General features: G+C 36.7%; 2 protein-coding genes across 6 annotated transcripts; one reads left to right on the top strand and one right to left on the bottom strand.

The window, feature by feature from the left end:
* Positions 1-358: 358 nt before the first annotated feature.
* LOC132293558 (UPF0161 protein At3g09310) lies at positions 359-22,118 on the top strand. Of its 4 annotated transcripts, XR_009477862.1 has the most exons (7): positions 359-620; positions 691-769; positions 862-921; positions 1,084-1,224; positions 1,519-1,610; positions 18,752-18,799; positions 21,704-22,118. XR_009477862.1 is itself a non-coding variant. In XM_059791097.1 (6 exons), exons 1-5 carry the CDS (start codon positions 468-470, stop codon positions 1,575-1,577), a joined length of 492 nt encoding a protein of 163 aa, XP_059647080.1. In that variant the 5' UTR covers positions 359-467; the 3' UTR covers positions 1,578-1,610; positions 18,752-19,238. The 4 variants fall into 4 exon arrangements, 3 of the variants coding, with proteins under 3 accessions (XP_059647080.1, XP_059647079.1, XP_059647078.1); XM_059791097.1 differs by lacking the exon at positions 21,704-22,118 and having other exon boundaries at positions 18,752-19,238; XM_059791096.1 differs by lacking the exon at positions 18,752-18,799 and having other exon boundaries at positions 360-620.
* Positions 22,119-22,798: 680 nt separating this feature from the next.
* Positions 22,799-26,192, bottom strand: LOC132293555 (scarecrow-like protein 9). 2 transcript variants are annotated; one of them, XM_059791092.1, is made up of 4 exons: positions 25,964-26,192; positions 23,405-25,525; positions 23,165-23,293; positions 22,799-23,076 (listed from the first exon to the last, which is right to left on the bottom strand). In XM_059791092.1, exons 2-3 carry the CDS (start codon positions 25,523-25,525, stop codon positions 23,285-23,287), a joined length of 2,130 nt encoding a protein of 709 aa, XP_059647075.1. In that variant the 5' UTR covers positions 25,964-26,192; the 3' UTR covers positions 22,799-23,076; positions 23,165-23,284. The 2 variants fall into 2 exon arrangements, with proteins under 2 accessions (XP_059647075.1, XP_059647073.1); XM_059791090.1 differs by having other exon boundaries at positions 23,165-25,525; positions 25,964-26,191.
* Between the last annotated feature and the right edge of the window lie 598 nt (positions 26,193-26,790).

Raw genomic sequence — 26,790 nt, 5'->3', positions numbered from 1 at the left:
TTTCCAACTGCCAATCATAGAATGGATGCAACTCAGTTGGGATAATTAGGTCTAGTGATCCAAATAACTCAAAACTCTCAATTCAAACATAATTAATTATAAGTTGGATTTACATTTTTATTTATTTATTTTGAGCCCAGGCTAAACTTGAGTTGGACTTCAATTGATAGATTGGTAAGGTTTGGAATGGTAGATTGTTTCATTTAGGGTTATATTAAGCTCAAGTTATAACAACAAAATTAATGATTATGACCAAGATGACCATGAACCTAGAAATAAAAGAGGCTGTTAAAAAGATCAAGGTAGCATCGAGTTGGATTTGGGTAGACTACCGACGACTTATTAGACCAAAGTTAAGCCGATTGACGTAAGATGACGTATACCAAACCATACCTTTGCCGCCACGTAGCTAATCAGCAACGGCTATCTTTCGTTCATCTCTTTGGTAACGGAATATTTGGAACAGAATGGCGCTTGCTCTGTCCTCGAGTAATACTCCCACCTTCTTCCATCAAAGTCATACATCCTTATCTATTGTGACTCAATTCACAAACCCTAATTCCCTCAGTTTCCGAACCAATCTCAACCAGCGCTCAATCTTTTTCCCTTCAATTAATACGGTACTTCCTCTTTCACAAACCCCACTACTTTAATTTTCTTCTAATTTTTTATGTATTTATGTGTGTATAGCAATTTCACAATCGTCGACGACGATTATACCCGATCGTTAATGGATTGGATGAAGAATCGGAACAGAAAGCCCTTCAAGGTAACTCTCTCTATATATATACACGCGCACACACTAAGTGTAATCGAACTTGCTTGATATGAAAATTCACAGTATGTTGTATCTGCAATCAGAGGACGAAGCGGATAATTTAGGGGTTAAAGCGGCATTGTCTATGCTAAGATTCTACAAGAGTGAGTTCTTTTCACCTTCAATTTTCCAATGAAACAAGAATTTGTTTACTTCATATACTCTTTAATTACTTTTTTTTTTTTCTTTAGGGTTAAAATTAGAATCTTTTTGGGAAATTGATTTGCAATACTGATTCTAGGGCTACAAATTTGGGTTTTGAGCAGGGGAAATCTCGCCAGTGTTGCAAAATAGTTGTCGTTATGTTCCAACATGTAGTGAGTATTCCATGATTGCTTACAAGAAATATGGATTTGCCAAGGGGACCATCTTGACTGCTTGGCGTATCTGTCGCTGCAATCCCCTTGGTAATACTGCTACCTTGTTTTTCAGACCTTTTTGCTCTTTTTATTCTCATTTTTTTTGGGAATTGTTAAGCCATAGTTGTTTTAATTTCTTACACAGCCTTGTAATTTAATTGGGCACTTCCACTAGAAAATCTCTGTTTAAAAGGAAAAACACACATTTCTTTTGTTTTTTCTTCTCTAATTATGTTGAATACCCTTTGGGCTGGTTTTGAGATGTTTTTGGAAGAAAGTAACACATTTTTTATCCCACACATCATATACACCTATAATTATGAAGTGCTTTGCATTTTTCAGGTGGGTCTGGATTTGATCCTCCAAGATGGTTTGGTGAGACGACTCCACCAGATCAATGAGAGATATTCAATGTTGTGATGCCAGAGTAAAAGGTAATATTTTTGGTTTCTTGGCAATTATAGACCCTCATGTATTCATATAATCATTGTTTGTGTTTCCATTATTTCTCATTTAGCTGACAATAGGATGATATCGGATGAATAACTTCTTGTTCAGCTTTTGTTCAATCAGTTAATCAAAAGGCATATATCATGAATTCATAGAGCCATCTTGTAGGTTAAGTAATCACAACCAGCAAGCATTCATCTTAATAGCATTTTGGGGTTTTAAGTGTCTACCTTTCAAAAGCATTTTTGGGATTTAAGATATCGGATGAATAACTTTATGTCATTTTCTCCTTTTGTTTTCTTGTTCAGCTTTTGTCCAATCAGTTAATCACAAGGCAGATATCATGAATTCATAGAGCCATCTTGTAGGTTAAGTAATCACAACTAGCAAGCATTCATCTTAATAGCATTTTGGGGTTTTAAGTGTCTACCTTTCATGAAGTACCTTTCAAAAGCAATTTAAAATCTAAAGCCACCAGAATAAAGGTAGACCGGTAATTTTACTGTTTTAGCAATTGGATTGATGACATTGTCCTCGTGGGTTCCTGTCTAACCCTGTGCGACCAGGTGCCCTGTGATAACCTGATTTTTTTTTTTTTTAATTTAATTTATTTTATGATTTTTAGTGATCTTATTTAATTTTAAATTGGAGAATCAAGAGAGGAGTTTGCGAACGGTCCGTGTTGTTAGTGTAGTCTAGAAGGGAGTATGGTTGAGCTAATTAGGTCGGATGCGACGCCTTAGAGGTGCCTTGTGGTCATGGATAGTTAGTCAACCCTCCATTCGTGATGTCTTGGAAGTGCCTTGAGTCGGATTACACTAACGGTTTGAAAGTTGAAATGGAAATGTTTCGGAAAATGGGGAGTGACATTTGCATAATATTGCACTTCATGACATTGTGGTAAACTTGTGATTGGTTAATATTTGTTACATACTTCTTGTTGTGGTTGAGAATGTGCGTTTCCTTATAGCTGATCCCATTCACTTTTTATCTATTCATTGTATGGATTCACGGGGATATAAGAAGTGTGTCTTAGACACTTCCTACTGAGTTTATGCTCACCCCCTTATTATTAACATTTTTCATGATACGGAAGGGAAGTGGCGGACGACGCTTTTCCACAGGGGTTCGATGGGTTAGTAGACTGTTTTGACATATTTTGTAGCTATAATCTTATTTTATTATTATTACTATTACCATTTGTTTTTAAACCCTGGGATGACACGTATATTATGTATTGACGTAGAAAAAGACGATAGTGTCCTTAGTTGACCTTGGGTTCGGACAAGGACCTGGTTAATGATTCGGACCCTCGGGTTCGAGTCGTTACAAATTTGGTATCGGAAGTAGGACGACGAGTAAAGGCCTACCTAGGGTTGTGTGGAAGGTGGATTGCATTGTTTATGTGCTTATGTGTTAAAGTGTTTGTTGCCTGAAAGGCATGTTTACTTGCTTAATTGCTTATGTTTTTACGGTTTTAAAAAGGCATGCTTATTTGCTAAGTGTTCACATGCTTAATTGCTAAAATGAGTGTTATATGGTCATGATGATGAAATGTATAAATAATTGAAAATATATTAATTATGATATGATGACAAGTGTGATTTAGGTGGTAACGGCAAGTGGTAGGCACGGCAGTTTTGTTTTAAATAATAATGTGGCAAGTAGTGAGCACGGTAGGCGCAAGCATGTCTTGTTTGGTGTTGTGATGGTTATTAGGCATCGGTATGCAAGTATTTATTTTTTAAAATGAAAGACGGGGTGTTTAAAAAATAAATAAATTTAAATGATGGGACATAATTGTATCATGGTATGGGATACGGTTATTATATATATATGTATACATGTATAGGAGTATGCGGTTGAGCATGGATGGTTGTGTGGGTTTTAACCTGAGTAAGCGAGGAGTTTAGTTGCTCCAGGGTTGTTTGGTGTGTCGGTTTTTATCGAACGAATGGCATGGACTTCTAGCTCGTAGATTGAGCTATTCAGTGTGTAGTCATCCTGATTTTTTTGTTATGTTTTGTGCGATGCTTAAAGCACGACTATAGAATGGGTTCATATTTCATGGCATGGTGTCCTTGTTGTGTGTGAGTTTCGTGCATCAGTGGATGGGTTCTGGTGACCGTGGAGGTCAAGTGTGCGGGTGAGGGTTTCGGTATAACCTCAGGAAGTCAGCGTTTGCGACTTAGGTCACGATTTGGTGTGGAGGTTCTTTTCAAACCGATCGCGGTAGGTGTGACAGGAGTTGTTTGAGTCACGAATGTAGTCTATAGGTTGTAGATGTGTATTGCAAGTGTTCTGGTGCGGTCTAAGAAAGTGTATTAGTTATTATTGGTTGAGGGGTGATTTTTCATTTCGAAAAGTTGCGGGAGTGTGCTATGGGTAATCGACTCTCGGTGAGTCAGTTGCATGGCTAGGTCGATGAGCAGGGTTCTAGGTTGGCGCAGCTGTCTAGAGAGTCTTGAGGTGGTGTATAGTGGATAGTTTTAGCTGTGTAGTGCAGGATTGCACAATAAGGCAGGTACTATGGGGTCATTGGAGTGTTTGGTTTTTTGCGGATGAAGTGATAGCTGGTGAGTATTGTGTTATCAAATGAATTGTGTTTTAGAATTTGAAAGCTGTGAATTAGGGCTGTATTTCAGATTACGTCTGAAATATCATGAGATAGTGCTTGTTGTTTGAGGATTCGAAGAGATAGACTAATGATTGGAGTGATTGGGACAATGTTGATCTTGTAGGTTAGTTGGTAGCCCCATTTGATTTTTGTCGGGGCCAAGGATGTTTGAAGGAACGAGAATGAGGAAAAGTAACGATGTTGAACTTAGGGTATGAGGTTTCCTTGTTTGGATGCGTAGATCACTTTGAAAGAGTGGTTTGATGTTGTCGGTTAAGCGTTAATGACTGAGGGCATCGTTGATGGTATTGAGGTGACAATTGGGTGCTCACATTTTGAGATTTGTGCTCATTTTGTTTTGAGGGTTTGTCGGCATGACATTACCGTATGGAGGTTCTTTTCCAATGATAAAAAATGGTTGTTGTTGGGGGAGTATCGAGAGTGATGCTTATTCTTTTGTTATGATGGTATTGTTTTAAGGATGTTTGAGGAAGAATCACTTAGTAGTGGCTTGATGATAATAAAGGTTCGAATTGTCCATTGGGAAGAATGGTAATAGAGGTGTTATAGTGTAATGTTTAGCGCCGATGAGCAGAACGGTTTAAGGTATGATCCGAATGTAGTTTGGGGGTTATTTGTTGTGTATTGTCAGGTAATTGATGAGATTGTGCATCGGTTAAGGCGATTAGGGATTGATTAGTTTTTAGAGTCAGTGAAGACGATGTTGCCAAATAGGCACCTTTTTCTTTTGATGCGTAGTGGGTTGATGTGACTGACGTCACGAATCTTGTACATGGTGTTCGAGGTGGTGTCGCCTAGGAAGGTGGAGATGGAATGGGTGGTAAAATGTCGTTTTATGGCATGGAGGTTGTCATTTGGGGGTGACTGTATCTAGGTAGAACGGGATGCGGTGTCCGATGGGTTGTGATCGTTTCTAGTGTTGGTATGTTGTGAGTGTTGGTGCTCTTATCTGATTGGTTTTGGGTTAGCATGGGTGTTGCAGAGTATTGTATGTGAGGTTTCTGTGTTGATAGTGTATGACGGTCCGTTAGAAGCAAGGTCGCCTAGAATTGAGTTCTTAGTTCCGTACTTGTATCCATTTGGTTCTCTCTTTGTGTGTAAGGAGTTTAGTTCATCTCAGGTGAGATTGGGTGTTCATGGTTGGACAGTTGGTGTGTAGCGCGTGACAAGGTGTCGGGTGCATTCAGGTGCGAGTCGTGCAATACCCCTAATTTTTAAAAGGATATAACTGGAATTTCTTTATTTATTTTATGCGCATTTTATTGATTTATTGATTAGTTGATTTATGTGCATTTTAAATATGATTTATCTGGCTATGTGTATGTGCATTTTAAATATGATTTATCTGGCTATATGTTTAAGGGTTTTTATTTGCTTATTTGACTAATTGTGTTTATTGTATTTGGTTAAATTAATTGATTGATTAAGTGTGTGTTTAAATTAATATTGTTTAAGTGTGTTTTATTTTGTTATTCATATGACTTGAAATTGTATGTGTGTTCTGTGTGGTTTTTAGTCATAATTATTTATTTATTTTTTTCCTTTAATTATGTTTAAGGGTAATTAATTAATTAGTTAGTTAATTTTATTCCAGATATATGTATAATGAACGTAACTGTTGTGGGAACTTGTTTATTACCATGTTGGGTGATAATTAGGTTTAGGGTGTTATGATTAAGTAATTAGGTAGCCGACTTGTAGTTGGGCTGGACTTAGGGTTAGGATTACTGGATTTGGGATTAGGGTTTCAGAGGAGTCTATATATATATAACGATATATGTTGCAAGGGTTTTTGGGAGAAAACCCTATTCACGTAGGGGTAATTTAAGAGGAAAAACAAAGATACATAGAGAGGGTTGTATACACTTCAATGTGTATATTCTTGTGTAGTCTGCAAGGGTTAAAATAAAGCATTATTCACGTAGTATTAATCTATGAAGCTAAGGAGGAAGAACAGAGGAATGGAACAATGGTCAGAGGTGGGAGCAGTATAAGAGAATTCTGAAACTTAGAGACGATGCGGCTGTAAGGTTTCAAAATTCTATCTAAAGGCAAGTTTCATTCTCTCCTTCCTGTAAACTTGTGTTCTGTGCATTCTAAATAGACTCCAGGAATTTAATTAAAACTTTTAAAACAAATTTTATGCATATTAGTTTAGTCTGAAATTTGGTTAACGTATAATAACTGAAGATGGCTTTCCTTGCATAAATTGTTAGATTATGTATTAAACCTCTGTAAATTAATTCATAATGGAATGTGAGGTGTTGTTAGGATGGTTAGGAAGTTAATTAACCTTTAAAATGGAATTATGACACATGTGATCAGACTTTAGATTGTTGATATGTTCAGTTAACTGTGATTGATGTTTTTGGATACGGTTTTGTTTTTTGTTTTAGATTTTTGTCAATTAATGCATGCTGGATGGTGAGAAGTTTCTAGGGCTTTAAGAATTTAAATTGAACCCTAGGAATGTTAAAATACTTGGGACAAGAACGTCGGACTTCGCCGGAAACGCAGAAAAATCATCGGACGAAGTAGAGACGAGGCAGAGGGGCTCTCAGGGGGGAGAGCCGGCTCCTAAATGGTAGGAGCCGGCTCCCATGAAGAGAGAGCCGGCTCTTCATGAGGGAGAGCCGGCTCTAGAAGCCTAGGAGCCGGCTCCAATAAAGAGGAGCCGGCTCCCATGGGAAAAAAACCCCTACGGGGGTTTTCTGCAATTTTTCTGAAGTTCAGGGACTTAAAGGTAATTACTGGAAAGTGATGGGGGGTTTTAAATGATTAAAATTAACTTGTTAAAGCCTTCAAATAGTTGGTTTATGCTAAGGTGCTAAACCTAAATGCATGTCATAAAACATAAGCTTATAATAGGCCTACTGTCAAGGAAGGAGGAATGCTTGTTTTGCTAAGTTGTTTTGACAACTTAATTTGGACTGACATCGTAATTATTGTTAGAATTTATATCAGTGATATATTTAGCATAGTTCGGTTCCAGGAATGTTGGTTATGACGTCATGTACTCGTATCTAATAAGTTGTATATTGTCGGGAGTAGTGGAAGGTTAGTTGCTAGTTTCGTGTTAGCAAATTAAATGAAACTGGTATAAGATACTTTTGAAGTTTCATATGATATACTTAAACTTTGGAGTGTCATTATATCCGACACAAAATTTGTAATGGGGAATTACATAGATACCATGAGATTTAATTATAAATTTGCATGCCGTAAAGGATATGGGAGGATGTAAATGCTAGTCATCATTTTAACATTTAAAACGAACTAGTATGGATGTGTTGTTTTGGAATTCTAGTATAATGTGCAGTTTAAAATTCTGATATTCATTATATTATGTTATGAAGGATAATTGCTGAACTGTCTTAATTTCTGTTCTGTCAATTACATGGAAATGGATGGTTTAAATTGTTTATTCTTATTTTAACAATTTAAAAGGAGGTTCTATGAATATAATCATATACTGGATGCATGATAGGAGCTTATCTATATCTGATTTCTATTATGTTGGTTCTGGATATACTTGATGTTCATTTTGAGTGTGCATCATGTGTGGATTATATGCATTATATGTACCGGTATGGAACGGTGACATATCAGGGATGGATTAGATCAAAAAGTTAAGTCATACCCCTTTCATACATACGGAATGGATTAACTAAAATAGTTAAATCCTACATGGATGCATGTCCTGTCAATTAAAACAGTTGAACGACATAACGGATGTTTGTTTTATTTTTCTGCATTAGGAAAGAATTTATATATATTTATATGGTACTGTGATACGAGCTTGAGTCTCCTGATCACGGTTAGGGTGCGTATATTGCAAAGGTTGAGTAGCTAGATATAGCTAAAGTTCCCTGGTAGGTCTAGGTACTTGGCCACTGAAAAGCGTGTTTTATATGTCACCTTCTACCCAGGCTGAACTATGTTATAGGCTAGTGAGCATCCTATAGTGTGTATTTATATATCTATGGACTATTGTAGATATTGCCGAGCTATCTAGGATGTATCTGCGTATCGGGTTTATGTACGGATTGTAGTAGGATGGAACTTGCATGTGGGCCTGACCCACCTTTATTTTTCAGGTGTTCGTGAGTACCAGACTTAGGGTTTGATCGTGGCGATGCAGATACAGTCACTCACTCTTCCGACTACATAGGATTTTCCTTTCTATTTTGGTTTTGGATTCTAATTCTGTAAATTTATTTAAGGATTTGGAATTAGGGGTCCACTAGGTGGATTCCCGAGTTGTACGGATTTAAATTATATTAATTTAGTTAAGGTTCAAGGTTTTTCATATTAGTATTCTTTCTGTTTATTATTATTTAAGTCTTACTTTAGTTTTATTCCTGCTTGTTTACATATTGATTGTCTGATATCCCTCGGATCTGTGCTCGGACTTGATCACCCGTGGCTCTAGAATCGAGGGGTATCACAGTTGGTATCAGAGCACTCCAGGTTCTAGTGTCCTTAGGAGTGTCTTTCGTTAGAAGTCTTCCGCGTTGCGTCTCTTAAACACTTAGAGCCATATTAGGATTCATTGTACTCTTTTACGGTTCATTAGGAGGAGCTCCTGGTGTCAATTATATTCCATAATTATGAAATGGTTGACACTAGAAGGAGTATGGGGTCTGCGGCGACAGCAAATCAGACCGAAGGAGTAGAGGAGTACGTTATCGAGTTCTCTATCGGAAGCAGAACTTGAGATTTAAGATTTAGTTCCGGTTGGCATTACTTTTAAAAGTATAAGCCAATGAGGGATATATGAGTGTGTTTTAGGTCCCCGTATAAAGGGACTAACACGATTTTAGTTACTCTCATAAAGGAGACAACCGAGGAATAGGAGTCCAAAGAGGATTCTAATGGAGGAGATTTCAACAAACCCAAGAAAGAGGGTATTAGATGTTGGAAATCAAGGATCACGTGAAAGTGATCTTGTTCGCTAATAGTATAGTGAACGATACTCATAGAGTTGAGGTGGATAGTTAACCTTGTGTATTACCTTTAAATGAGGTAGATAAAGGGAACTCTTCAGAGGTTTGGGAATCGGATGAAGTTCTTCTCAGAACGAAGCAAATATTATATAGCACGTTCCGGGGAGTATGGGGATTAGGTTTTGACGATCTAAGTTGCTTTATACAGCTACATTAGATGGTTTGTATCCTGTGTATAAGGAGGATGAAGGTTAAGCCTTTATTTGCTGAGGCAAATGGAGTTTGGTTTTGAGCTATGTTTCGAGGTTGGGTGATTACCTCCGAAACTGTAGAAAGGAAATTGTGAACCAATCGGATAAAGTTGATTTCTAAAAGAGATTTTCTTTGCAAGGAGGAACGATGTTTTACGTAGGAGTTTATTGTGTTTTATTGTGTGTGTTTTATGTGTTTCTTTTTCGTCAAGTATCAGTTAATTACCGTTTTGGAGGAATAGCGTTAATTATGCTAGGATTGTAGGCATGTGATCATAGGATTTGGTTAGTATATCTAACTTTAGTCATTCAAATGAACCTAGACATGCGTGGTTGTAGTATGTGTTCAGGATGGGATAAGAAAAAAAACCAGCAGTTTTGAGTCAAATGATATAGATTCAGTGGATAAGCTGTAACGTCATGCTGGTTTATCGAAGGAACTGGCTTGGCTGAATATCTTCTAGGAAAATTTTAAACAGGTGTTCCTAAGTCAGTAAGAGGATTTAGGTACTGGTTTAAGTACTTGTTGGAATGACACCGACTGAGGTTAGTAGACGAATTTAGTAGTCATCAGTAAATTCTTAATCAAGAATTGTTGATGACGATGCATATCAAGGAGGAGGCAGAGTCACTCATTTGCACAAATAATATGGAAATTTTTTTTTAGGTTACCGTTCGCAACAAGTAGTTGTTGCTCGGAAATTTTTGACTATTTGGAGGATGAAAAGATTTCCATATGCGGTTGCAGTTAGATGGGATGTCTAATAGCCACTTATTTATGTTAGAAAGGTAAGATGTCAAAGACTTGAAGATGAGACCGAACATCTAATATCCGTCTCCAAGTATGATGTTTGGTAAATAATCTAGATGAACCGACAGAGATCATTAGATCCTTGCGGCCACTTCTCATGCTAGCGCGGGACTGACAGAGTAGTTTCCACGGATTTAGATGAGAGATTACTGATTCTACACAAGGGTCAGGATTCTGGTTGGGAGATCGTTGACTGATAAAATTAAATCAATTTCATTTTGTCTATTTTGGGAACTAGTAAGATATCAGTTCCTACGAATAGCACGGATCATGAGACGGCTTAGATGGATAGATGTGGTGATTCACACTTTGCATTAAGCTTCGTCTGGTGAAAGTAATAGGGACGAGGGTGATCTTATCAACCGGTATGGTAATTGAACCTTCGGTGGTTGTTGCACAATCCGTTGTGGTTTAACATATGGAAATATAACACCTGCTGTTACCAGGGAAATGGAAGTGGTCAACTTAGAATATTTGAGCTGACCCCACAGGAGGTAGTACCTTACTCAGATGAGTTTAAGGAACTGAAGGAAGATTGGTAGTTATCTTTCTACTTCTAGGAAGGTCGAAGTGACTGAGCTGTAAAATTCACAAATTTTACGGTGCAGACAACTGGTTATGGTTTGCATCCCGATATACAATGTTAGTTTTGGTGCGGTACGGATAGGGACATGTACATAACTGTCTCCAAGAGTATCATCTGTTAGTCAGGTTGACAATTGATACTTGGATATCACTAGAGGTTTTAGTCCTTTCTTATATCGAACTGGGAGTAGGATTAATCAGGAGGGGATGGTTGGTAGAAATTACTGACATTTGTGGGAATTTTAAATCCATATGGTTTACGAGTAGTGGATAGAGCAAGTTCGCTTATGGACTACACTTTAGTGGAGTTTACTTTGGCGTTTCTTATCAGTTCTACATTGTGCTGATAATGGAGTTATAGTATGTGGTTATTCAATATGGAAGATAACCGGTGCTATGTCAAAGGAGTTTTTTGAAGGTGTTGGAGCAACAACTATGCTTCGCATCTCTAGACGGGAAATTTGATCGCGATATTCTATTTGATCATGGCAAATATGCTTAGGATATACCTCCTAAGTGGGCATGGGTAATTAAAAGCGTTATTTAGCTTTCCAGATATTATCTGTGCTATTTTTGACACAATTCGTGCGACAATGTCTGGGATTTTAGATAGTCGGGTTGTGTCGATCTCTTACTGGTTGGTCCGACATGGAAGCAAAGTTATCTAATAAGACCTTGACTTTATGTAAGGATACATTGGAGAACCATGCTCTTTTTTGGTAATGAGTGCTCACGGTTTGGAGGCGACAGTCGGATTTTGTAGCTAGTTGAACTCGTACATGGGAGTTTTCAATCAGGGAAGGGTTGTTTGAGCGGTTTTCCGTATCAGAAGCAATGTGTTTTGGAGGAAAGTCAGCTTTATGTATCACACTGACTCTTCACGGGTTTTGGTTATTGGTTTCGGCAGTAACCTATTGTTTAGCGTTACCAACTTTTTAAGCGCTGGATGCATAGGACTTTTATGTGTTACTTCTATGGAATTGGAAGGACGAGGGATGGTTACCCTTCATTAAATATTGGGTAGGATTGGATCGTTGCTAGATACAATCTAGGGGTTGCACATTTATGCTATTTCTTAAACATAGGAATCTTGTATATGGTTGGATGTGTTGGAATTTGGGTGGCGCACGTCTAAAGGGGCTGTGCCACACGAAAACGGAAATGAATTTTGCAAAGACATTAATTCAGATTTTTGTGAATTCCGATGACAGAATTCCTTTTGTTAGGGGGGAAGAATGTAATACCCCTAATTTTTAAAAGGATATAACTGGAATTTCTTTATTTATTTTATGCGCATTTTATTGATTTATTGATTAGTTGATTTATGTGCATTTTAAATATGATTTATCTGGCTATGTGTATGTGCATTTTAAATATGATTTATCTGGCTATATGTTTAAGGGTTTTTATTTGCTTATTTAACTAATTGTGTTTATTGTATTTGGTTAAATTAATTGATTGATTAAGTGTGTGTTTAAATTAATATTGTTTAAGTGTGTTTTATTTTGTTATTCATATGACTTGAAATTGTATGTGTGTTCTGTGTGGTTTTTAGTCATAATTATTTATTTATTTTTTTCCTTTAATTATGTTTAAGGGTAATTAATTAATTAGTTAGTTAATTTTATTCCAGATATATGTATAATGAACGTAACTGTTGTGGGAACTTGTTTATTACCATGTTGGGTGATAATTAGGTTTAGGGTGTTATGATTAAGTAATTAGGTAGCCGACTTGTAGTTGGGCTGGACTTAGGGTTAGGATTACTGGATTTGGGATTAGGGTTTCAGAGGAGTCTATATATATATAACGATATATGTTGCAAGGGTTTTTGGGAGAAAACCCTATTCACGTAGGGGTAATTTAAGAGGAAAAACAAAGATACATAGAGAGGGTTGTATACACTTCAATGTGTATATTCTTGTGTAGTCTGCAAGGGTTAAAATAAAGCATTATTCACGTAGTATTAATCTATGAAGCTAAGGAGGAAGAACAGAGGAATGGAACAATGGTCAGAGGTGGGAGCAGTATAAGAGAATTCTGAAACTTAGAGACGATGCGGCTGTAAGGTTTCAAAATTCTATCTAAAGGCAAGTTTCATTCTCTCCTTCCTGTAAACTTGTGTTCTGTGCATTCTAAATAGACTCCAGGAATTTAATTAAAACTTTTAAAACAAATTTTATGCATATTAGTTTAGTCTGAAATTTGGTTAACGTATAATAACTGAAGATGGCTTTCCTTGCATAAATTGTTAGATTATGTATTAAACCTCTGTAAATTAATTCATAATGGAATGTGAGGTGTTGTTAGGATGGTTAGGAAGTTAATTAACCTTTAAAATGGAATTATGACACATGTGATCAGACTTTAGATTGTTGATATGTTCAGTTAACTGTGATTGATGTTTTTGGATACGGTTTTGTTTTTTGTTTTAGATTTTTGTCAATTAATGCATGCTGGATGGTGAGAAGTTTCTAGGGCTTTAAGAATTTAAATTGAACCCTAGGAATGTTAAAATACTTGGGACAAGAACGTCGGACTTCGCCGGAAACGCAGAAAAATCATCGGACGAAGTAGAGACGAGGCAGAGGGGCTCTCAGGGGGGAGAGCCGGCTCCTAAATGGTAGGAGCCGGCTCCCATGAAGAGAGAGCCGGCTCTTCATGAGGGAGAGCCGGCTCTAGAAGCCTAGGAGCCGGCTCCAATAAAGAGGAGCCGGCTCCCATGGGAAAAAAACCCCTACGGGGGTTTTCTGCAATTTTTCTGAAGTTCAGGGACTTAAAGGTAATTACTGGAAAGTGATGGGGGGTTTTAAATGATTAAAATTAACTTGTTAAAGCCTTCAAATAGTTGGTTTATGCTAAGGTGCTAAACCTAAATGCATGTCATAAAACATAAGCTTATAATAGGCCTACTGTCAAGGAAGGAGGAATGCTTGTTTTGCTAAGTTGTTTTGACAACTTAATTTGGACTGACATCGTAATTATTGTTAGAATTTATATCAATGATATATTTAGCATAGTTCGGTTCCAGGAATGTTGGTTACGACGTCATGTACTCGTATCTAATAAGTTGTATATTGTCGGGAGTAGTGGAAGGTTAGTTGCTAGTTTCGTGTTAGCAAATTAAATGAAACTGGTATAAGATACTTTTGAAGTTTCATATGATATACTTAAACTTTGGAGTGTCATTATATCCGACACAAAATTTGTAATGGGGAATTACATAGATACCATGAGATTTAATTATAAATTTGCATGCCGTAAAGGATATGGGAGGATGTAAATGCTAGTCATCATTTTAACATTTAAAACGAACTAGTATGGATGTGTTGTTTTGGAATTCTAGTATAATGTGCAATTTAAAATTCTGATATTCATTATATTATGTTATGAAGGATAATTGCTGAACTGTCTTAATTTATGTTCTGTCAATTACATGGAAATGGATGGTTTAAATTGTTTATTCTTATTTTAACAATTTAAAAGGAGGTTCTATGAATATAATCATATACTGGATGCATGATAGGAGCTTATTTATATCTGATTTCTATTATGTTGGTTCTGGATATACTTGATGTTCATTTTGAGTGTGCATCATGTGTGGATTATATGCATTATATGTACCGGTATGGGATGGTGACATATCAGGGATGGATTAGATCAAAAAGTTAAGTCATACCCCTTTCATACATACGGAATGGATTAACTAAAATAGTTAAATCCTACATGGATGCATGTCCTGTCAATTAAAACAGTTGAACGACATAACGGATGTTTGTTTTATTTTTCTGCATTAGGAAAGAATTTATATATATTTATATGGTACTGTGATACGAGCTTGAGTCTCCTGATCACGGTTAGGGTGCGTAGATTGCAAAGGTTGAGTAGCTAGATATAGCTAAAGTTCCCTGGTAGGTCTAGGTACTTGGCCGCTGAAAAGCGTGTTTTATATGTCACCTTCTACCCAGGCTGAACTATGTTATAGGCTAGTGAGCATCCTATAGTGTGTATTTATATATCTATGGACTATTGTAGATATTGCCGAGCTATCTAGGATGTTTCTGCGTATCGGGTTTATGTACGGATTGTAGTAGGATGGAACTTGCATGTGGGCCTGACCCACCTTTATTTTTCAGGTGTTCGTGAGTACCAGACTTAGGGTTTGATCGTGGCGATGCAGATACAGTCACTCACTCTTCCGACTACATAGGATTTTCCTTTCTATTTTGGTTTTGGATTCTAATTCTGTAAATTTATTTAAGGATTTGGAATTAGGGGTCCTCTAGGTGGATTCCCGAGTTGTACGGATTTAAATTATATTAATTTAGTTAAGGTTCAAGGTTTTTCATATTAGTATTCTTTCTGTTTATTATTATTTAAGTCTTACTTTAGTTTTATTCCTGCTTGTTTACATATTGATTGTCTGATATCCCTCAGATCTGTGCTCGGACTTGATCACCCGTGGCTCTAGAATCGAGGGGTATCACAAGTCGTTAGTCTCTTGTGAGGTGGGATTTGTTACCCTTTCTGTTTGTTCTAGTCCTAGCAAGGAAGTCGTTTGTCGTAAGCCCTGTTCTCCATTTAGGAGTTGTGCGCGTTCGTGGGTGGGCGGACCTGTGTGTGGTTTGTTACATTATAGGAGTTATCGGTAAAGGTTTGATTGATTTGGTCAACTCTCTCCCACGGAGGGAGATAAAGTCATTGGTTCTTAGTGGTGCTTGTTTTAAGGGTGGTTTTGACGGCACGAGTTGCCGAATAGGGATTATGTTTTCAGTGTTTGGTGCTATCGGTGATGACTGGGGGATGTGTCGTAAATTGTACGTTCGAGGATGATTAGGTGATGTGATATGATTCATGTACTTAGGTGTTTTTATAGATGTTTGATTTGAGCAATGTTTTGAAGACTAGTGTCGGTATCGTCTCAGGATTTTATGATTCGAAATGTGGATGTATGATTCCTTTGAGAAGTAATCGTAGTAATTGACTCTGGTTTCGAGATTTCAGGTATGAGACAGCCTTACAAAGTATTTTAATGAGACATGAATTGAATCGAATGATGTTATGGAGTTGTCTACCTAATATGGGTATTATGAGGAGATCGGAGAGCTTTTATGCTGGTTGATAATTGTGGTATTTAGTCGTTAAAGTTACGTAGAGTGATGGATTGATAGTGAGTGAATTCCGTGGTTATATTGTGGACTATGTGACATTGTATTGAGGTTTGGACTTGAGGACAGCAACGACGTCTGTGCTGAGGCCGGATCGATGATGAGAATGGCATGGCCAACCATTTCTTCTGAATCAGTCCCTCTCTAGCACGATGTCAGGTCTAAGGTCAATGATTATTTCGTTTTGTTAGGGACAACGAGAGCATGGTACTGTGCGTCGTGTCGGTGTGACAGTGTAGATTCAGATGGTTTGTCTCGGGTGACGAGGTGAATTAGGTAGGATCATGTGTCCGATAATGGGTTTGTGGTACGATCATTGATTATTGAAATTCTTGTTATGGTTTTTCTTACTGGGACTTTCCGTCTCACCACCCTCCAGTTTCATGTACCGAAGATGAACGGGGATTGCTAGATACGGGCTTAGGCTGGAAAGTCGGCATTGCAGGATTTATTTTATTTATTTAGAGAATTTTGTATATATTTGAGGAAATTGATTTTGTATAAAAGAGGACATTTTTCTTATGATAATGGGATTATAATGATGTATTTGTGTTTAAATGAATTGAGGATTTTATTAGCCTGTACCCAACCAGAAGTGTGAGTTTAGTGATGATGTAGACGAGTGTGAGTGGGCAAGTGTGTGGTACTGGTTAGCTATCACTCGTAGCCCGGTGTTTGTGGGCGGATGGCGTTCACTGGCAGCTACTGGAATGGTTGGTTAGTGTGGTTGGGCAGGTAGCCCAGGTTTGTTATTATTTTTTTTTTAATGGGTGGGTGACACATCGATTAGCTACCACAACGGTTACGGAGTGTGTGGGAGGGTAACTAGCACTGGCAGCTACCACAACGTCCTACATTTCACGGTATCACACATCGCCTAGGATAGGGATTTATGGATTTTGTTTTGTTTAACACCTTTGTCATAATTTTTTTTTTTTTACATTCAAGTTATATAGTTACTTAGAATCATTCTTTACTTGTAACCATACTAAAAATTGGGAAAAACTAAAGTTCACCTTCTCACTCTTGTTATAAAACAGAGTTAAATGCTGTAGATCTTAATATATAACTTGAATTGGTGTTTTTGGGTATACAAAGACTGTTGGATCTGAATTTTGGGGACGAAATTCTTTTTAAGTGGTAGAGATTGTGATAACCCGATTTTTTTTTTTAATTTAATTTATTTTATGATTTTTAGTGATCTTATTTATTTTTAAATTGGAGAATCAATTTAGTGGATTTGGATTTTGTTGCATTATATATATCTTGTGTGTGCTGTGCAATGGAAATAAAAAGAAAGAGAGATTTGAAGAAGGCTGCAGGTAGAGTGAAATGAGGAATGAAAAGTTGATTAGGTGGGTTGCAGGTCCCACTTGAATGATATAAAAGAGTTTTAATGGGTTTTGGTATTTGTCATATGTTTTTGTATATATATATATATATATGTATATCCAATGTCAAATGGAAGGAAAGAATCAAATGGGTGGCTGCCGAGAGAGTGGGAATTGAGAAAACAATTGTGATGATTCGCAGGGCCCACTGAGTGACTTTTTGGGCAAAATTGTTTTGCCTTCACGTGGGTTCTGATGGAGTGTTTATGAAGTGATGTAGATGGAAGTGTATGATGTACGCTAATGTCATATTTATTTGTGCGAGGTGGATGATTTTGCCTTGTATATGTCATGTGTGTGTGGACTGAGTGAATGCAAAGACAGAAAGAAAAAAAAAAAAAAAATTAGAGTAATACAGAGTGAACCGAGTAAAGACAGAAAGTTTGAGAACACAGAGATAGTTTGAGAAAAGAGAGGAGCTAAGAGTTTGCAGAGGAGGCCGGGAGCTTGAGGCTTTGATGATTTAGTGAGGAAAATTCTTTTTTTTCAGGGTAGGGGTCTCTAATCATGGTCTTCTTGTACTTTTGTGAATCTTTTTCTTATAAATTGTTTAATTGCATGTTTAATTAGCAAAAGTTCCTGAATATTGTTTAAATGCCATATATGAAATCATGACAAGGTGTTAATTGATTATATTGTGTTTAAACATGCTTATGTGAAATAAATTTGTGAATTGTATATTTAAATTGCTAGCAAAATGTGGAATGAAAATATGAGTTGTATATTTTAGTAATTTATTAATTTATTTAAAAAAGTATGTGGGAACTTTATGGTTGAATTGATGAAATGAAGCATGAAGCATTGATGCATCCATTGGGAAAGAAATAGGGGGAAAAATGTTTTAAAATAAATGAATTTGTTCTTGGGAAAAATATTTTTCAAAGGAGTTTGCGAAAACCGGACGCCTAAGAGGCGCCTAGCGGTCCGTGTTGTTAGTGTAGTCTAGAAGGGAGTATGGTTGTGCTAACTAGGCCGGATGCGACGCCTTGGAGGTGCCTTGTGGTCGTGAATAGTTAGTCAACCCTCCATTCGTGACACCTTAGAGGTGCCTTGGGTTGGATTACACAAACGGTTTGAAAGTTGAAATGGAAATGTTTCGAAAAATGGGGAGTGACATTTGCATAATATTGCACTTCATGACATTGTGGTAAACTTGTGATTGGTTGATATTTGCTACATACTTGTTGTTGTGGTTGAGAATGTGCGTTTCCCTATGGCATGATCTCGTTTACTTTTTATCTATACATTGTATGGATTCACGGGAATATAAGAAGTGTGTCTTAGACACTTCGTACTGAGCTTTATGCTCACCCCCTTATTATTAACATTTTTCAGGATACGGAAGGGAAGTGGCGGACGACGCTTCTCCATAGGGTTCGATGGGTTAGTGGACTGTTTTGACATATTTTGTAGCTATAATCTCATTTTATTATTATTGCTATTACTATTTGTTTTTAAACTCTGGGATGACACGTATATTATGTATTGACGTAGAAAAAGACGTTAGTATCCTTAGTTGACCTTGGGTTCGGAGAAGGACCCGGTTAGCGATTCGAACCTTCAGGTTCGGGTCGTTACATGGCATCTGGGCCCAGGCTGGCCTACTATTTTAATAATTTTTTATTATGTATATGTTTATAATTTGTAAAATATTACTTAATGCCCCACCTTAAAATTATCCTTTTTCTACCAGTTTCTCTAATTCTTTCTTTGTTTTCCTACTTCCTCTTCAATTTTTTATTTTTTATTTTTCATTTTTATTTGTATTTCTTTTGAATTCTCTTCAAAAGAAATGGCATTCCTTTTCTTCAATCAAACTCTTTTTTTTTTTAACATATTCTTTTTGAACATATATATGCTTAAAAGATCGTCTTCTTAGATTAATCCTATATATATAATATTCCAACTAAGATTAATCCTATATATAAATAATAATCCAACAAACTCCATTTTCAGGTTAGTAGAAATGACCTTTATGAATTTGTTGCTATTTTCAAAAAAGAAAAAATTGTAAAGTACTACCTAGGTTGATTTTTGTGACCATAATCAAACCAGCTTGCCCAATATTGATTGTGAGTCAATATTTATATTAAAAATCAACGTGCCCAATATTTAACCACTACACCAAAAATCCTATATATATAATATTCCAACTAAGATTAATCCTATATATAAATAATAATCCAACAAACTCCATTTTCAGGTTAGTAGAAATGACTTTTATGAATTTGTTGCTATTTTCAAAAAAGAAAAAATTGTAAAGTACCACCTAGGTTGATTTTTGTGACCATAAAGTACTACCTAGGTTGATTTTTGTGACCATAATCAAACCAGCTTGCCCAATATTGATTGTGAGTCAATATTTATATTAAAAATCAACATGCCCAATATTTAACCACCACACACCATCATTTTATTAGAAAAATTTTCCCTTTAATTTGCTGTTTGCCCTTCAATTTTCTGCATTTGTAATTTTCATTCAAAGTCATTACCATAATCAGACCTTGTTAATTCATTTCCACCTCTAGAGTCTTTCAATCTTACAACTGTAGAACAAATCAGCAAAGTTACTTTTTATAGTTACTCTATTAACAACCACAAACAGTCCCTGAACTTCTTTTCGTGCCGTGTTAAAGTCTCATAAATGAACTCTTTCTTACATATTTTAGAAACTCTAAACGCAAGTTCCCAACCAACCTTTAACCTATAATCATAAAGACGTCAATAATAATTAGCCCCAAAAGGACCCTCTCTATTGTTGTCCAATAACAATTTTGGTGCCATAGCGCTGGTAAAAGAGTATTGCTCACACTTATCCTACATCAAAAGGACTGTCTATACCTACCAAGTCAAGTCTGGTCAAAAACTGCATCCTAGTAATGCTTTTAGGGCCGGAATCTGTCCTTGTACCCAACTGCCAGAAATAATCGCATGGCGGCCAATTACTCAACAAATCCGTAAGCTAATGAGTACAGGACATCTCAAAATAGTATTTCTAATGAACGAAATGTCATCTTCGTAACTTCAGCAGGATGAGTAGAGGGAAATATAATATGTTTTTGCTTCCATCCAATAGAGAGGGTGAATAAAATTTTTAGAACCCTCGGATAGTTGGGCTAAGAATTTCTTAATTTCTAATTATTATCAGCTAAAAGATCCTACTTCTCTTGGTTTATGAGAATCCACTGATAAAGTGGTAGTAGGCAAAGAAGTTTCCGTTTCCAAATAATCAATGGGGTTTAAAAATATAACAAACGAAAGAAAGACTCTAAATGATTATAAATTTCAAACTACATCACGACTTTTTTGTCAGTGTGCCCTTAGTATGTCCTTAAACAAAAAGAAAGAAAGAAAAATGCTGGCCTTTTTTATAAGAAAGGCACCAAGAACACATGGAAGATGTCATCTCCCCCTATCGCTAAGAACTGAGTTCTGTCAAGTTGACCTCAACGAGGGTTGGTTTAAAATTTGTAAAATCCTTGTATATTTTACCCAATTTCATCTGCTCAATCAAATTGATATAAAAAGTGGGCATCATTACGTGTGAGTTCTCTTGCTACTTAGATTCATTTTGGTTATTTGGATCATAGATGATTTGTTGGCAATTCATCTCTGACATCATATCAAATTATAATGTGGTTGTTCGTTACTTTAGTTGATATCCATTAATTTCTCTTTGTTCGGGGACAATTTTATTTATTTATTATTATTATTATTATTTTTTTTTTTTTTTTGGTGGTGGTGGTTGTCGTCATCAAACAAGCAATTATAATTTTGTATTGACCACCAACTAGCGTAACAATGCTTTACTACTAATAAACTAGTAATAGGCTTTTTATTCAATAATTCTTTTTGGTCATCAACCAATATACTCTTTTTATTATTATTATTATTATTATTATTATTATTATTATTCTATTGACATTTGGGAACCTCTATTGCTGCATATGGATGTCTCTGGACAGAATTTGGCCCAAGTAAAGAGTAGTAAGAAACAAAATTAGTGCGTTTTTTAACTACCCTGTTTGATAACCACTTAGTGGAGGGAGTTTATGCATCAGATGATATCAGACAGCCTGAGATATATAGTTTTTATAAGTATCAGACAACCTGAGATATATATGAAATGATGTATGCTGCATAAATTTTATTATATTGAAAAGGTCAATATCATCTATCGTATGCCCAACATTAGATTATTGGAGTTAGTGTGTTTTTTATTCACGTGTATGGGATGATTAGGTTTGCAGTTACAGTACTCTTAACAGGATTTCTGATAACTTGCAGAATTATGTATTCAAAGTGGACCAGAAATCCGGCTGCGATCGTGTTGGCTTCGGAATCTACTGGGATTTGTTCAACAACTTCCTACATATAATCTGGCTGGCCCAATCAACCTTGTGTTAAGATCAGAACCACGTTCTGCGTTGCAGAGGGGCAATTAAGGTTATGCTTATGTGTGATTGCAATCTCAATCCCCTTCACAAAGGACCACGACTTACAGTAATATACTAATATACAGATGTAGATCTCTCTGGAACTAAGAGGAGGGTTTTTCTCAAGAGAGGAATATTTTCTTCTTGTACTTGAATCATGATTTATGCTTTGGTTGAATCAAACCATGCGCGCTTTTCCTTCAGTGGCGCTTAGATGGAACACTAATTTATGACCATTACATTGAAAAGAGTGTTCTTTATTTGCAGTTACATTGATTAAAACCCAACATGGTATATACAAACTTAAAATGTATTTTATCAATTTGGGTAAGACAAACGAAAGCTGGAGTAGCATTACTCGTGCATAAAAAGCTGATAGGATATACTAGCATTACTCATAATAAATTCCAAATAGATGGCAATTAAAAAGCTTAAAAGATGCACTTTTGTGAACTTTCATTTGGACATTTCCTGAAGCAGGTGCTTGTACATTTTGATTTCCATTTTTGAGGGACTCCAATTATGTAAGCATAAGCAGGAATGCAAGATCACTACCACATGGCTAGAAGAAACGGAAGAGCTCCCTCTAAAATTAAAAGCACACAATAAACCAGTCCATTTTGCCCCCCCATCTTCCCAAGCGACAGACATGCAAATAAAAACGCGCATATCAAAACAATATATCATTTGCGTTATATAAGAAAGAGAAAATGCCCCTAGCACTTACAGTGACTCCCTGTACCAGTTCGTTTGATTGCCGAATTCACAAGATTATCCGTGGCAAAGGTTACTATAACGATCCGAAAATTTTCATTTAACTGGTATACAAAGCATTTTCCTGATCCCTCCCTCTCATGACAAATCCATTGACTGATATATAAACCATCACTATCATCAGAAATTATGGAACAAGGAATGTTGAGCATTTTGAGCAAACACATACAAGGATTTCAATAGCAACAGCAAAAAAGGCTCTTGTAATTCATATGGCACTGTGTAACACAGTTTTTCTCCTATACATGTAAGCTTATAACCATATCCCATGAATGTCACTGCACTTTACCAATATATTTATCAAATTATTAGTGTTTGAGATGTGCGGAACAAGTACAAGATGGACCAACCCTGCAACTCCAAATTATCTTATTTACCAAATCAGCCGAATGGTCATTCTTCAAGCATGATGCACTAGCGGTTAAGCATCAGGATTAGCAACCAATTTATCTGTCACGGTAGCAAATCCATCACTTACAAGTAAACAAAATTCAGCAATAATGAAAGAAGAAAGAAAAAGAGAAACCAAGATTGGTACCTGAAAACACAGCACTACATTTATGTACTCAATTTTGCTGCAAATAACACGGAGAGGGGAGAGACCGAGTGCTAATAAGCATGTATCTGAAGTTCTTTTTGCCCCCAGTAAGCATGCATCTCAAGTTCCCTAAACAGGTTTCCAACAAGAAAGAGCATAAATTGTTCGCCCTTTCCATCCCTGCAACAGCCACATGTTGTCTTCGTCAATCATGAAATCGTTGTGGTAGCTTGATTTTACCTTATAATTTGCTGTTGACATGATCTCCCGGTCAAAAGGGAGCCGCATGAAGCCTGCCCTCAGATCACGGAGTTGCCACTGCTTGTATGTCTCTGGCCTCTCAACTCTCTCCCAACCCTCACAAGCTATAACATTTAGAGCTTCCCTCCCATAGAACTCTCTTTCAATTAGCATTCTCTCATTACATTCACGTGGTACGTTAGTCTCAAGCATATCAAACAGTGATGAGAAGTGGAATAGAGCCTCACGGAACCGGGTAACAAAGAAAGGGGCACTATAGGCTCCATTGACAATTCCATGGATGAAGATATCCGGATTAACCTTCCTTATCAGATTGAGAAATTTGTTTCTTGAACTGTCAGCCACCACAGTCTCATCAACTAAGTTTTTAGACCGATACAAACAGTTGACAACAAGAAATTCATCCTTCTCAATCCTAAGATCCTCAATTTTGATAGTTTCCCATTTCTTTGCTATGGCATGGTACTCAAAGGGCACATTGAAAGTCCGAGCATAATCTGCTAACCGACGCCCTGTCTCCTCAACTCGCTCTGCTGGCCGGAAACCAGGTTGGGGTAATTCTACCCCAGTAATACGAATCTTTGGAGGTCCCCCATCTCTTTCTGTAATACGTTGAATTAAGGTGGGCCACTGAAAACCATAGAGTATACCAAAATCTATTATGTGGAGCCTCATTGCATTCGCTGATTTATTCATAATTGTCTTGTTTGAGACAAAATGTGATATCTTCCTGAATGGGCATGATGCAATATATAGATGGTAAGCTTTCAGTAAATCAGCAGCATATGTTCTCTTACCAACCAGGGCTTTATAAATCTGGCTACCGGTGCCAGCTAAGCGTGCCTCAAGGCCATCAGCAAAGCGGTGAGCCAATCTCTGATTCCCATCCCCGAAAGGACAAGAATGTTGCCTAATCTGTTTTAGCAATTCATTTGCCCTCCTATGATCATCAGCTGCAACAGCCTGTGCACAATTAATCAAGAGAGTTCTCAAATCCACCACTTCTTTTTTTCTATTTTGTTTCTTACCACGGCCCTTTCCACCACTAGATCCTTTTGATTTCCCATTCTGCTGCATCCGCAAGGCTTCACGAAAAGCTGATAAGGCGGCCTCACCATCCCCCTTACTAGTAAGCAAGACAATATCGAACATTTCTGACCTCAACGTGGACTCCGGATAAACTGCCGCCTGCTTGCTAATTCTCTCTTCTTCTGAATCTGCATCCTCCCTGTATGGGCTCTTCCTCCCCGTCAATCTAGTTGGTAAGTATTCACCCTCTTCCCTTTTCTCCACTTTAACTTCCACTTCACCAGTTTCTCCATTCAACTCTTGAGGCAGAAGCCCATTGACCTCCAAATTAGCTAAAAAATCATTACCACTCGGAAGGAACTTACGAGCTTCTTCAACCCCCTTTTTGAATTGCCAAATAGATTGACTCCCATTATATAAACAAGAGATCTGAAGAGGGCTTATATGGGAGTCCGAAAACCCATTTATGGTATTGTTTATGCTATTTGATGAGCCAACCGATGAGTAAGAAGCATTAGAAATGGGAATACTGTATCTTTGAGAGGTACCATACTCAACAGAATTGTTAATCCAGCTTTGATCAACTAAGTAACCATTAGTACTACTGCTATTACTAATAGAGTTGCTGTGGTTTCCGGGATTATCATCTGGGCTCTCGCTAATTTGGTCAACAAAAATTGGGTATTGTTCAGGGGAAGGTGGATACTTCTTGCCAAGGACCTCATAAAATGATTTCTCTGCAGCTTGAAGATCCAAAGACTCCTGAAGCATACATGTCTTGTCCTCCATGTCTTCTTCCATAAGCATCTCACTTATATATCTCAAAACCGCATCAGAGAAATCACAATCCTCAAGAGGATCTTCCCCCTTGCTCGAACTCACAACTGTATTACTCGATGAGGGATCATCTGAAAGGAACTGAATCCCATCAAAGGTGTGATCTAGAGGGGTGTTTCCAAATCTGGATCCACCAACTAGGTTCTGATCTGGCATAGCTGATACAGATTGAGTTCTCAATTGAACTCCATTCATAGTACCCGAAAATCCACCAATCCGCGGATCCATTGTCATCTATTTCACAAATATAAAAATATATAGAAATTAAAATTTGACCTTAACATGCCCAAAGCATAAATTTAGCTAACTTCTCTTCTTTTTTTTGCCTTTTCACTTGTAATTCAAAAATTCCAAGCCCTAAAGCCAAGTGGCACATGCATTTGTTTTCAATTAACAAACTTTATACATCCAAGTTCATTAAAATACTTAAAACAGCTCCATATCAAGATGAACAAGATTCAATTTTTTCAGGGTTTGTCAAAATGAATCAGTATAACTTGAACATACACAAATAATACTGTTAACAACAAGTATAATCTTCTAATTGGTACAATATGAAACCATAGAAACAGTAAGTTAACAAAGTCAATGACCTAGAATAGGATGATCAAGTGCAATAAAACTAAGCTTGCAGAGAAGAACACATGAGAGAGAAAATGAAATAGAGCGTACCTCACAGAAAACCTAGGAGAGAGAGAGAAGGATAAGGTGGTTCTTGTCCATAACTGAAGAGCGGCCTTTAACAAACCTCGGAGCATTGTTGCACGTGCTTGTACATGTGAAAGGGGACAGACAAACAGACAGGTGAAGACAAGGTTTTTGATTTGGACACTCTCACACCCCGGCAATCAGGTTCAAAGTGTTGCAATTGTGCCCACCCCATCAGATGTTGGTGTGTGTGTTTTCTATTGTGGATTGACTAAAAGTAGTTGGTGTATGACGCGTTGAAACATTCACTAGTAGTTGCTTTGACTTCACAAATTTTCTAGCTTGTTTTTTAAGAAAAATAAGATTGTCTAATTTGTCTAAATAAATAATAATAATAATAATAATAAAATTGCTTTGTTTGAATTTTAATTTTGTTTAACAAACTTGCATAAGTTGAATTTCCCTGAAATTCTTCATCTTTCATTTATAATTAGGAGTGTAGTTGATCACGACCGTCCTCTAGTAATTTGTTTTTTTCAATTATATACCTTTAAAAAATTACTAATGCCACTCCTAAAATTATGAAAAACTTCAATATTGCCCCCCACATAATATCCTGGTTGATCTTTGGTTGGCTCAATTAAGTAAGTCACTTCATCATAGTATCTAATGAAATATTTGATCTAAAATTGCTCACTCCATTTGGATGTAGAGGCGAAGCCAAGAAAAAATATTTGGGGGGCTAAATTAATTAATATAAAATTAAATTTAAAAAATAAAATACTTGTAATTTTTTTAGTTAAGAACATGTGCTTATAAATGATATGAAAAGAAAAATAGAACAATTGTAT

Source organism: Cornus florida, unplaced genomic scaffold (genome assembly GCF_030987335.1).
Source record: "Cornus florida cultivar Cherokee Brave unplaced genomic scaffold, ASM3098733v1 CherokeeBrave_3.0.0_Hap2_Chr02, whole genome shotgun sequence".
NCBI classification, from domain to species: domain Eukaryota; kingdom Viridiplantae; phylum Streptophyta; class Magnoliopsida; order Cornales; family Cornaceae; genus Cornus; species Cornus florida.
The sequence above is the reverse complement of the archived record's forward strand: the minus strand, read 5'-3'. Positions and strand labels throughout refer to the sequence as shown.